At 44.3% G+C, this 13,457-nt stretch overlaps 1 protein-coding gene across 1 annotated transcript; it reads right to left on the bottom strand.

Annotated features, from left to right (window-relative positions):
• Positions 1 to 1,058: 1,058 nt before the first annotated feature.
• LOC103770861 (cyclin-Y-like protein 1) lies at positions 1,059 to 11,557 on the bottom strand (the record flags this gene model as incomplete). Its single annotated transcript, XM_008938143.1, has 5 exons — positions 1,059 to 1,767; positions 4,570 to 4,732; positions 8,917 to 9,083; positions 11,102 to 11,221; positions 11,480 to 11,557. Coding segments are annotated over 5 exons (645 nt in total), but the record flags the coding sequence as incomplete, so codon positions are not given.
• Between the last annotated feature and the right edge of the window lie 1,900 nt (positions 11,558 to 13,457).

Raw genomic sequence — 13,457 nt, 5'->3', positions numbered from 1 at the left:
GAGGCTGCACAGCGCCAGAGCCGTGAGTGGTAATGAAACCTGACAGCTGCACAGAACACACCATTCACCTTTAACTTTAATTAAAATAGAGTTTATTAGCTTTTCTTTTTAATACAAACATGAGAAAGGAAAACCACCTGAAGATGTAGCGTTATTTTCAAAAGTGAATTGCAATCAATACCTGAAGTGCCAAGTTCCATGGGTTTGGGAGCTGGGGGCTGGCGGGCGGCTGGACGCGTCCCAGGGGAGTGCAGCCCGACTGCCGTTCGCACGGCCCCTCTCTCAAAGGCACATGGACCTGCTGTTCAGTGGGAGTTTCTGGGCCTTGGCTGGAGGAGGAAGTGCACAAAACCCCTGCCATTCGGAGCGAGGTCTGCTCCTGGGACAAACCGCCTGGAATCTATTTGGATCCAAGAAGGGAAGGTACTACAAAGACTTGTAACAGGAAGAGTCTAATAATACTTATCCTGTTTAGAGTTCAGTTTCAGAGCCTGAGAGTAAGCTCCATTCCAAAGACTCAGAAAGAGCAAAACCCAAGCCTCTAGAGCAGTTGCACAAGATAAAATTCACTTTTCAAGGAAAAAAAAAAATCAACTGGGTTTTATAGAAAGCTTTTTGCTAATTCTCAGCTGAACACCATATTTGTCATTCTACCTTGTTAGGTAGTGGAGGATTCTCAAGCTCATCACGGACTCGTGATGTCTGTAAATCTCTCCGAGGAGAGCCAGGTGGGATCTCCACTGGCTCCAGCCCCGAGACCTGCGGGAGGACTCGGAGGAGCCGCGCTGCACACACGCCACCCACCGCGGGGCTGCGGCGCTGCCGGGAGGGGGATGATGCTCCCACAACAACGTCCTCGTTCAACACCTCAGAAAGAGATACAGACTGCGTCCCTTCCAGAGCAATGCAAGGATTAGAAAATGAGAGAAGCACCATAATTCACAAGAAATGCAGCATGGACCCTATACACTTTGACAATACGTAAAACCCTATCTCTGCCCCCAGTCAGAACATTCGAAGTCTTTTGACAATCTCTACTGGAGTGGAGTTGTGGGTGCAGAGCTGGAATTCCTTCCTGCTGGGCAGCTTCTTGGTTACAAACAGATCACCAATAATAGCAGCTTTTAGTAGCCAAACCAGGGAAAAGCTGTCAACACGTGTCTATGCTACTGTTTGCAGCTCCAGAGTGGCTTTGTACTTTAAGAGTCCCATGTTTTGTTTTTGTGTTTCTTTTTGTTAACGCTGCATCCACCTGAAATACAAATGCAGCGAGACTCTGGGTGACAGGGAAGAGGAGGGGAGGAAATTGTAACTATAGTCATGTGGTTAGTGTTGAAATTCTAAAATTTTAAACTACTTATTAAAAACCTCAAGAGTTCACAGCTATAGGCCTACATAGTAAGCAAACATCTGTGGGGGAGAGAAGTTTGTTTTTTGCACCTCTGGATACATAGAAGGAGGAGAGAGTTGATGTGACAAAGGTCTTTGTCTTTTGCACCAGGTATGCTCCTCAAGCTCTGGGCTCCCTTGGCTGGTTCACCCTCCTCTCCTCCTCTTGCTGGAAGACACCATCACCGCTGGCTGGTGTGCGTGGAGTGGTGGCATTCCTCCAAGTCGTCGGGATGCTGGCTCAGGGTGGTTTCTCTCTCCTCAGGAGAGGATGGCATTAGAACGGCGGATACCAACTAAGTTATCAGCACTGAAAGATCGTCTCATAGCAGCTTTTGACAAGTCTTTGTATTTGTCTTCACACAGCCGGGAGATGGCCTGGACACCACATTCACATACAGAATGAAAAGCACACGTTAGGGAAGCCCGAGCGTTTCAAAGGCGCCTTTACAGGTGTCATGCCAACAGGGCAGCCCCTCTGTAGCAGTCCCACTACTAGCTTTTTTTACCTAGAAGGAGAATAAGCAAGATCTACTCTGGAGGGAAAATATTACAGGGGTCTATCCCCAGGCTAACAAGAACCCTCTCCATCAGTAACTAAGACACACAGGAGGTAAGTGGTTTCCAGGTCCAAGTGTCTTCGTTGTTTACCAATCTCACCATCTAACAGAAAACTTGAATCCATTTCTGACTTAGGAGTTTGTGGAAGTTGTGTTCAAAATTGCACCTAGTGGCCAGGACTGCAGCATGCAGCAGCACAGAACTTATTTTAACTGCACACAGCTGTTTCTAGGAGAGAAAAGGTCCAAACTGGAAACATTTCTGCATTCTCCCAGGCACCTTGCCCTCGGCCACTCAGTGCAAGTCAGCCTTGGAAATGGAAGTCCTGCTAGGACGTGGGTTTTACCTTCACCTTCCCTACCCCTTTGTCCCCAGGATGCTCCTCCTGGGATCACTCCCATGACCAGGTCCTGAGGAGGCCTGAGAAGGGCGGGCAGCTCCCTGCTCGATGGCACAGCAACAGCCATGGCTCTTTAATACACCTATTAAACATCAGCACATGTGGACAGCTTAGCATTTAGCTGCTTCTTCACCCATTCATTGGCTTGCCTCTGCTTATCTAGCTAGTCAAGCAGCCTTTATTCTGGTGCAGCTATTCTAGTAACAAGCCTACTTATTTCAATCCAAGTAACACAACTGTCCAGAAAAGTGTCCCCTCCCCTGCAAGGCCTATTTCTGACTGGAGCCCTCAGGCGTTATCAATGCAAACAAATAAGGACACTCATAACAAAAGGCCGAACTGAATTTCAGTCCTGAACAGTTACTTCCATTAATAATTTACCACCTAGCAGCAGATGAACTCTGGGAGTCGTGTGATCAGCTAGGAGCCTGCCCCTTCCCTTTAAGGCAGCACCCATTCAGCACAGCCCGGCGGTCTGCAAGTTCAAAAGGTGAGCAGCACTCTGAGCATGAATAAACTCCTGAGTGTGTTTTAAAATAACTATTTACATTTATTCCTGCCCACCTCCTGAGGCCTGTGTTTGGCTCAGGAGTGGCGTTCTGTGAACACGGGCTGCAGGAGCTCCCGGTGCAGCACCAGACAGACTCTCTGTCCTGTTTTAATGCTGGCACATCAATCATAAAGCAACCCGTGTTGACATCCTCAGCCCCAGTCACCCATATGGTGTAAATCAGTTTTCAGTCCCTGGAATACTAATTTGCTGCTTTGTACAGGCTCCTATCAATGGCTTGTGTGCTTCTAACCAAAAAGCAGCATTAAAACTTTCAGGAAACAGTCCTACCTGCATGCATTACTGAGTGCCTGACTGCAAATCACACACTGTACTGAAAACTGCTCTGCTTTTAAACACCCAGCTCCCAAATGCTGCCAGAGAAGAAACAAAACAGGCTCACAACCTGTAAATCATCCACTTATGCCTGGGCGCTGAGCAGTTCAGTAAACAATTTCCTGTGGAATATGAACTGCCCTGCACCCACATTTACAGTTAGTGACAGCGTGAGCTTAAAGTGCAAGCAGCAAGGGTGAGACAAAGCAGAAGAGCTGCACTGCTTAACTTGAGAGGTGTTTGTAGGCACATCATGCCTGTCGTTCCAGAGGAATAGGAGGGATCACGCTTCTTCCCAAAGTTCAGCCACTTCTGGGATGAAATGAAAAACCTGGCACTTGGCAGAATTCTTGGGGGTGGACAATGGAACAGTGTAAGCCCAGAACACCACAGCACACCCCTCTCTGAAAGGGACTGTGGTATCAGTGTACACGGGGCCTGTGGCAATGCCTTTGTTGAAAGGTCAACAAAACAACATGCAGAGTCATCAATTAAACCTGGACAGATGAAAGGTTGCATTGATCCAACGTGAAATTTTGCCTGGGAACCCAGGTAATTTAGATATTCTCAGAATGTCTTACTATCTCCAGCAACTGGAAGGACTGACTCTGTAAAAGTTCAGGGTTTTTAAAAAGAGCCTTCCTACCAAAGGCAGCTGCAGGGGCTCAGAGAAGGGCAGCCCTTCCCATCAGGCAGAAAGGACCAGGAATCTGTAGTTACACTCCTCTGAACATTCTGAAGGACTCCTACAAAGTGGCTATTCCCAAAGTTTATCTAAAAGCAACATTTCTTTGGAAAGGTGAGGGTCTAAAAGATGTGAAAAGAAACATATTATTATTTCTGCAGCTGCCCCAGACAAATGGTTTATTAAACCATGAGAGCAGTAAGAGTGCTCCCTCTAAATCTTCATGCAGCTGTGCAGAGGGGTGCAGTGGGAAACCTTCAGCTGGTAGTATTTAGAATGGTCTGACTGTGACTGTCTCTAGGTGCTTGGAATACAGACTGTGACCAGGGAAGGACAGACAATCCATTACATATGACACTAATCCTTTCAAACTTAAGTAGCCTGGCTGAGCTACGGCTCCCAAAATAACAGCTGCTTTATTTTGTGATCTGCTGGACTACCCTCATCTCTGTCCCTTCCTTCAGAATACGAGCTCAGCCTATGCAGGGTTTCCAAGGTGCTAACTGTAGTTATAAAGGGGTTAAATTAGCCTGTAATGCACTAATCTAAAAGCTTTTTAGTGTTTCTAACCACTGCTTATCGTGATTAGCAACAGATGCTCTTACTCCACACAGGGAGTCCCCTGCTCAGCCCAGCTCAGACCGTTACCTCCAGTTTCTGTGCTCTCTCTTTGCTGAGAGGCTCCAGCAGAAAGCTCAGGTTATTGTCATCTGCTAGGGAGCGAAGATCGAAGTAGTATTTGGCGTAAACACTGGCAGGAACATTGATATTAAACTGCAGGAGCTCCAGGAAGTGTCTTTCCATCTCGTTCCTAAGAGGCGTAAGGGACAGAAGAAAAAAAAGATTGTTTTAGCAGGCTGAAAACACTCCAGCTTGTTTTTAAACCCAGCAACTTTGCAATAGTCATGGAGAGCTCTGCATTATTAGTCTCGAGAGACAGGTCATTCACTCCTGCTCCAAACAAGGTGCAGCTTTTGAGCCCTGGCACCTCCTGCTCAGAGGGAAAGGTAGTGCCCTGGCGCGCGCTCGCCGGGCTGGCTGGGGAGGGTCATTCTCCAGAGTTCCATTAGTGCAGCTGTACAATTCATGCACCATTCTCACTCTGTACGGCCCCACACTATAGTGATCAGATGAAAGGAATGATGTATGCTGTTTATTAGCTCTGAAGAACTTGCAGACATTTTCACCAGGCTGATAACAGGAAGGGGGTTTATTGAAGTAGAGGCGGGCTAACAAAAGGAGTAGGCAGATCACCACGGCAACAAATGGATCTATGAAGAGCTGCTGCTATTATCTCACAGAAAAAAGCCTCTTGAAGCAACATGGATTCATCTCCAATAAATAAATAAATAAGCAGCATTAGGTGGGAGAAGGAATTTTCTTCTCAATAGCATTAGGCAGGATAACAAAGTACTATGTCAAAGGGCACTGTCCAGTTTTTACTCGCTCGTCTGTTTGCTGGGCAAAATATTTGGAGGAAAGTGAGGAGAGCACCATGCCATGAAAAAGGCTGCTTCAGCTACTGTACCATGGTCAGCTAAACCAGAGATGTTCTACAGAGGAAAAACAACGTTCTTCCAAACAAATTAACCTGAAAGAAACTGGTGGCACCCAAACCAAGCTATTCAGTTCAACACTTAACAACCGTTCCTACTGGTAGTAGACCTGTCTCAACAGAATTCAGCAGCTGTACAGCCAACTGGGAACACCCCAGAAGGTAAGCTGCACAAATTCCGTGGCCCAAAACCTGTCTTGCTTTTTGGGAGCTTTTAAAAGGGATGTTCTGCCTATCAGAGGGGGGAAATGCATCCAGGAACCATCCAGGTTGCGTCCCGTGTTGGATGGTGGGTCTCAATATGAATAGCAGCTTTGTGCTTGTTTCCAGCATACTGGACTTGAGTATCATTGAACCTAGTGCCAAAATGAATTTCCTGTTCATATGGTCATAAGCCTATAGAAATGTAAATCAGATAATGTTTTGATGATCAGCTGATCGGAGCTTGATTTACCCTGTGAATAAATGCCCCTTTTGTACTCACTGGGCTAATACATTTTAATTGTGTAAAAATACAATTCTTCATTGGATTAACAAGTCTATTAACAGTGGTTTAAAACCTGAGAAAGGATAATGCCCATGTGTTTTCTGTGCCTTATTTACAAATATATGTAGCCAAAAGAATGAACAGCATGTGTCCCCTTACAAGCAATCACAGCCAGATTAGCAGCTGCACAGTTAATTTTTCCAGTGATTATGGATTCACTCTCATCAAAGCGAGGAAGTTTTGACAAAGGATGACTTCCAAATACCAATTTAATTTCCTTTGATTTCTTTCCCCATTAGAAATAAGTAAAAAAAAACAAAAAATCCCCCCCCCCCCCAGAACAAACCCTTTTGGGGTGTAACTCCCGTGCCTGGCTTGCAGCAGCTCAGCAGGAGTATCCACCAGGTCAGTGAGATCATTCAAGAGATGCTGAACCAAGAGGGAAATGTGCAGAAAGTTCAAACTAAACCTGCCACTTGCAGACAGGGCTTTACTGCACAGGATTGCCCCATCCATGGAACGATACCTGGTTGAGTCCTGCCAAGGCATCTTCACCTGGGGAGCTGCTGGGGCTTTGGGTGGGTTTTCTTGGCAGCATCACCAGCCACCTCCAATGTTAGAAGGCAACCATGTCTGAAATCCTTTGCCAACTGTTGTCTCTCAGTAACACTTGTATTCAGAATACCCAACAATCACCATCAAGTGACTAGTTTAAAAAAAATATTTGTACTACTAAAGCTTACAATCAACTACAGCATCAACTATTAATTGAAAGCAGACTTGGAAACATAAATCTCAGTTTTGCTGAGTATTTTAAGCAGTTTTCCAAGGTCCTGATTATGGTGATGTCATCCAACCCAGGAGCAGTGACACCTTCCAAGTTTCAGCAGCACAGGGTCTGGGATGGAGGCCCCTGGGCCACTGGCAGAAGAGGTTGAACAGTTTCTGCCTGGATCTAAATTCAAAGGTGTAAGTAATTTTAAAGGAGATGGGATTACAAAAATTCCCATGTTCAAATTGGAGGGAAAAAATAAGCCTAAATTCAGCCTATTTTCCTTAGTACCACCACTGCTTTGAAAATGTAAGTACTGACAATTTCAGGAGACCCAGCATTGGCAATAGAGAATAAACACTCTGTTTGTTACAGGTATTTTCAGTGCTATCAATTTGATTTGTCCCAAATAGGGCCAGAAGAAGAGACATCAAAAAGAGCAAGATGTGTCCTCCAGCACTCCGAGCATCGCCGACCCCACTTCAGCCATCTCAGGGTTATTTGCAGCAAGGCCTCAAGTATGTTCCTCAGACAGAAGAGCACTCTGAGCCAGGCTGAGCCAAGATGCACATCATATAAAATCACTAATTATGCTTCCTGAAACAGCCCTGCTCCTGGAGATGGAGAACTCAGGCAAGGCATACTTGGGATACTGTGTTTGCTGTTGCTGTTTGCAATGTAAATAACTTGAATAACAAAAACTGGTTTGGTAGAGATTTTTAGAACTGCTGCCCCCCCACCTGAATGGAAGAAAAATGGGATATCCTAAAGATTCCCAGATAAATAACTACTTACTGTGCTTAAAACATTAGCTTTAGGCTGAATACAAATCCAGGGAAGAGAGCCTGGGCAAGGACAGACTCTCTCATGTAAGCAGCCTCCCAGCCTGTGTGCAAGACTCTGCCACATCAGTCTGCTCCTGCACTGGAAATGTTCCTGGCCAGGCCTGGACACAGGCTCAGCTACACACAGCAGTGTGATGAACTCACACAGAACACAGCAGGAGCTTTAGGAAGGCCAGAGAGCCTGGTGTTAAGCTCAGTAAGCCAGCCTTCTAGCATTTCTACCACTGTGATAAGGGAAACAGGGCAGCGAGCTGGCAAATGGAACTAAAACAATCATGCTGACATCTCAAAGTTCTCAGAGGCAGAACTTTGCAAGAAGGAATTTAACAGAAAATCTAGGGGGCCAAATGCACCCCACCTCCACACACCTCCAGCCCACAGTGTGAGCCTGGAGCCAAAAGAATGAACATCCTCTGAAACTGCAGAAATTGTAGGGCTTAAAGTTCAGTGCACCAAGAAATCTACACCTGAGAGAAGAATACATACAGGGAGCAGCCTTACATAAACACAGTGGTAAGATGGAGGATTCTGTCTAAGAACTCAGCTAAATGGGGTGAGTTACAGCAGTAGCTGGATGTAACATGTGCATCCACAGAGAGCAACACAAAGGACATCTCTCTGCTGGCAGCAGCAGCTAGGAATTCAGACCTTGAGACATTTAGGCCTTAGCTGGATACAAGAGCACACAGGTAAGTCACATATTATGACTTACCTTGCAACTTTTTAAATTCTAAAACAGAAAAGGCAGGGGGAAAAATTGAGCTCACTTTTTTTCTTCCCTTTCCAAAGAAGACTTTTGATGAGATTATAAGCTGGGTGTTACACCAATGCAAAAAATTAGTGGAAACAAGGAGCCAGTCCCATGGTTCATCACTGCGGTGAAGAAGGTGAGGAAAACTGTGAAGTTACTCACTCAAGCCATTAGAAACACTACTACAGATTTGTCTCAAAGTAGGGCTATCCAAAGTTTCCTAGGTTGAAAAGGGAATGAGGCCCAACACCAGATACAGCACACATCATGTACACACATCACAGCACCAGAGACAGACAGTTTTTCGGTATGATCACAAAAATTGCCATTCCAAACCAAAACCCCAACCCCCACCCCTGCAGATTAGCCAAACTTTGCACTACTACAGATTTGTCTCAAAGTAGGGCTATCCAAAGTTTCCTAGGTTGAAAAGGGAATGAGGCCCAACACCAGATACAGCACACATCATGTACACACATCACAGCACCAGAGACAGACAGTTTTTCGGTATGATCACAAAAATTGCCATTCCAAACCAAAACCCCAACCCCCACCCCTGCAGATTAGCCAAACTTTGCAACTTACATGTCCTCAACAGTAATGTCCTTCAATATTTGGCAATAATCCACATTCCACACAGCCTGATCATCCCAGACTTTAGAAGCCAGCAGAATAGCTCCTAGGACTATCCTCTTCCAGTTACTAGGGCATATGTCAATCTCTGCATAGGTTAAAAGCCTTTCCAAATAAACCTTTAAAAAGAAGAAAAAACCAGAACAAAACAGGAGCTGGAGCTGAGTTCTGAGCAGCTACCATGCCAATGTACAACTACTGTATCCCATTACCATTTAGCATGTAAAAATGAGTATCAGTGATCACTACTTATGCTTTAGAATCCAAACTTCCAGGTGTTATGGGCTCAATTTTTTTATTTTAAATACAAGAACTGGAGCACCAAGGTATACAAAAAAGATACTGAAGAGTCAGTTCTGAGCAATGAGCACTGCTGACTGAGGGAGACCCTGCTAGAGTTCTCTCTGTCACAGTCCCTGACAGGTTCTCACGAGGGCCTTATCTGGCACAGTAAATCACTCAACATACCAGTGGCCTTTCATCATGGTTAAGGTCCAGCACTTGCAGCTTAAGAGGAAGTGCTAAAACCCTCACTGTGATCTCTGGTGGTGGGATGAAGATGCATTAATTGCTATCTTTCCACAATGAAAGGTGTTACAGTGCCACTTCTACTTCACCCTGTAAAGAGCAGACTTCAGTCCTTCCCCTACAACAAGGTCATGCTCTGCTTTCACCTGCCTTGCCAGCTGCTTTGAGAGTGAAAGATGCCCAAACCCAAAGACATGTCTTGGTCTTCTACTCACTCCTCCCATGTAATCTCAGGTCAGCCCAAAGATGCTGAATCAGTTCCTTCCTTAAAAGTCTGCTGCTATTTTGCACTCCTATAATAATCCACAACTAAGTAATTTGCACTTTCAAATCTGAATACAGTTTTTTTTTAATGTTCTATTCCCTAAACTAAGTCCAAAGTACTAATGAAACCTCAGCTATACTAATGGGTGCAGGAAGCTGTTGTACAGGTCTAAGGGGGGGATCAATCTTTATTAGGGTTTCCCACACTCTCTTTCCATCCTTTGCTTGTAGCCTTCAAGTGGACTGAAGATGTTCCTATAATAGCAGAGCCATCTAGTGGTAAAATCCACTTTGTAAACTAACTCCATTTCTGTTCTTTGTAAATACCTCAGCTGGCTACATCACCCTGGGCTAGCAATCATCTTGTTCTGTCAAACTGCTTGCATGTCTTCGGAAAAGAAAAAGCCTCAAACTACTTTCAGACTTCCAGTAGCTCTATCTGACCTTCTGAGTTACTTATGTCCTCACTGAAGAGAGTCCTTCAAGCTCAGCTTGCTTAACTGCCACACTCTCTTTTGTTGACAGTTCTATTCTGTTCTTTCAGACTTTCTCAGAAAAGAGCCACAATGAAGACTGCAGCAAATGCAACAAAGTGCAGCCCAAGAGATTGTCTAATGCAGCAGTTATATAGGTTGTGGTTTTTTTCTTCCCCTCCCCCATGTATATGCATCTGTGTGCATGTATAGAAACAAGCAGTATCACCCTAATTTTTTTCTTGTTTTCTGAAATCAAACAACAGACTGTAATTAGATTTTTTTTTTTTACTATTATTCTTAAGTTCCAAGTACTTCTACATCACCTGAGGAAAAAAGTTATAGCCTTTTTTATTTAATTTACGAAATTTTGATAGAAAGGTAGCAATGACTGAAGGCCAGAATAGAAAGCTCATCTGGAGTTCACACAGTACTGGTCCTCATCCCCTCGGGTGGTGTGACTTGCACTGTTCTGGTTAACATGGACTGAAAACTCCACTTCCCCTGGCACACAACTGAAATACAAGATGCCTTTGTGTCTGATCTTATTATACACCACTGTTCATGGTGTCCCACTGTTCTGCCTTCCTCAAGCTTCTTCAGCGAGTTATGTATTATAAAACAATGTTTGATTGGACAAGTAATTAAGCACCACATATTCATGTCTAGAAAAGGCAAGTTCCTTTTTAGTTACCCACTTCTGTGACTATGTGGAAATCTCTAGCGAACTCACTTGCACAGGGTCTTCATTACTAACAAGGCTTCACGAGCTACTGTGACTATTTAAATGTCAGTTCAGCCCAGTCCCCTTGTTGAGGGGAGGAAGAGGAGTCTCCCCAGAGCTTGTGTGTCAGTGACTGGGCATCTCTTACCAGGGTGACTATTGCACATTCAGCTGTCAGCTGGGCGGCGCTGAAGAGGGTGCGCACGAAGCGGTAGATGTGCTTGTGGTCAGGGTCGTGCTTGTAGTAGTCATCTGGGACCTCCTCCCGCTGAAAGAGAGTTCAGCATCATTACAGGGGCTCAACTATGGACCGTGGAACATGGCACAGACCAAAACAGGTTTTTAATTTAAAAAAACCCCAACATTTCTCCCTGCAAGAAAATCAGAGCTATATACACACGCGGCTCTTCAAAAGGCAAAATTATTCTCAGGGGTCCTCCCTTCCAGCTGAGGAAGAGCTGGAAAACATGTCAGTAATTCTGTAACAGGTAGCACTGGAAGGTAACTTACACTGTGTTCATAGGACTTGTTCTTGCAAGATGTCAGAAAGACAACAAAGCCAATGTACAGCTAGATTTAACTCTGACACAATGCTGAGCTGTTTCTAAATACAAGGGAGAAGAAATGCTTGGAAAGAAGGAGTCTGTAAAAGTAATGTGAGTGTTTGAGAACTCCGACCCTGTCACCCCAGACGTTCAGCACTCCTCTTGGGGGGATGAAAATTTGAGCTCCAACTTACAGGCTGACTCTGGTTTCTATCTACAGTCCAAGTTACACCTACAGTGTGGTGAAGATACCAGATGAGAACAGTGTAGCTGCTTGACATCAAGCAAGCAGTCACAAGGTAGGCAAAACAGCAAGCATTGTCATGTGGTTTTATGATTTTAAATAAGAGTGATTAAATTAAATGATTTTAAATTAGGTAAGAGTGAGAACTCCGACCCTGTCACCCCAGACGTTCAGCACTCCTCTTGGGGGGATGAAAATTTGAGCTCCAACTTACAGGCTGACTCTGGTTTCTATCTACAGTCCAAGTTACACCTACAGTGTGGTGAAGATACCAGATGAGAACAGTGTAGCTGCTTGACATCAAGCAAGCAGTCACAAGGTAGGCAAAACAACAAGCATTGTCATGTGGTTTTATGATTTTAAATAGCCAGGTAAGAGTGCCAAGAGGTCAGTTAACTCTCCACACAGCCTTCTACTACACCACTAACCAACAGAGGTTACCTATTCAAGGCAGGCATCCAACATTAGGAATAACGTGAGCAGGATCCCCCTTGCATAATTCCTGTACTACAAGCAGTCACAAAAGCACATCTGGAAGTGATTTTTTCCTGACTGGAACTGAGGGGGAAAGGACTGAGACTGGTATTTGTGACTAAACCCTGTGATACTGGTAACTAGAAATTTGTTATGCTGCTATTAGGGTCACCCGAGCCTGGATTTGGACTCCTCGTGACTGAATCTTTAAAGGACAAGGTGTTCAGAGATTTATTTCAGCTAATTAGCCTTTTAAAAGGAACTGTGGGTACCCAGCCAAAACTCCATTGCTATAGAAACTAACAAGCCATTTTTATCTTTCCCCTCAGAAGTATGGCATGCAGCCATCACTGTATTTCTGTCAGTATACTGCAGTAAGATAGGAGACCTTTAAGTGCTCCCTAAAAGACACAATAGTTTTCCTCTGTTCATGCTCATTAAATAGGAGGTAGGCTGTATGAAAGGATCAAAAGATGTCAGGTTGCTAAATAAAGAAAAGAAATTGTCTGATGAAGTGGAGTTCATTTTCCATAAATAATTTTCAGTGTGAAATAACAGATTCAGGCAGTTAAAACAGTTTTGGACCAGACTTTTAAAGTGCCACAGTCCATGAAATCTTATACTTACCTCTTCTGAAGTTCATTATTTTTATTGAGTAGAGTTATATTTATTCAAGTGTATAATTCCTAGCACAAAGGGTCACGTTTAGGGAGGAAACTCTTAACACACTTAGAATATTTAACTGTGTATTAAAAGCTGTTTATGAACAAGCCAAATCTGTGAGACAGATGAAGCTGTATCCACTCAGGTTAAGGCCCAGAGCAAACTGAACTTTTAAAGCCACTCGAGCTTTGCTAAATTAATTTCAAATTAAACACCAAGGAAGTGGTTGTGTAGGACAGTCATTAAGCTAACAGTCCTTGAACCAGACACATTCCACTCTGGAGTCTGCCTGCACTGCCAGGTTTTGCATCTTGAAGATTGTCTGAGAAGGTGTACCAGGACCAGTCCCATTAAAATCACATGCTGAATGCTCCTGGCTCTTTCTGCAAGCAGATTAAGCATTTGCTTTAAAAGTTTGACTTTCAGCTTTTTTAAAGACCAAAGTCTGTCTCCTCCTTTGTATGATGCTTCTCCTATCATGTTCTCCTGTTTGCACTCATTTAAAAGGTTAGGCACATACCTACTAACCATGACTCCTAAACACATAGGAAATACTTTAAAATAGTGTCAAAGAGGGG

The sequence above is a fragment of the Merops nubicus genome, unplaced genomic scaffold (genome assembly GCF_000691845.1).
Source record: "Merops nubicus isolate BGI_N331 unplaced genomic scaffold, ASM69184v1 scaffold26130, whole genome shotgun sequence".
Classification (NCBI taxonomy): domain Eukaryota; kingdom Metazoa; phylum Chordata; class Aves; order Coraciiformes; family Meropidae; genus Merops; species Merops nubicus.
The sequence above is the reverse complement of the archived record's forward strand: the minus strand, read 5'-3'. Positions and strand labels throughout refer to the sequence as shown.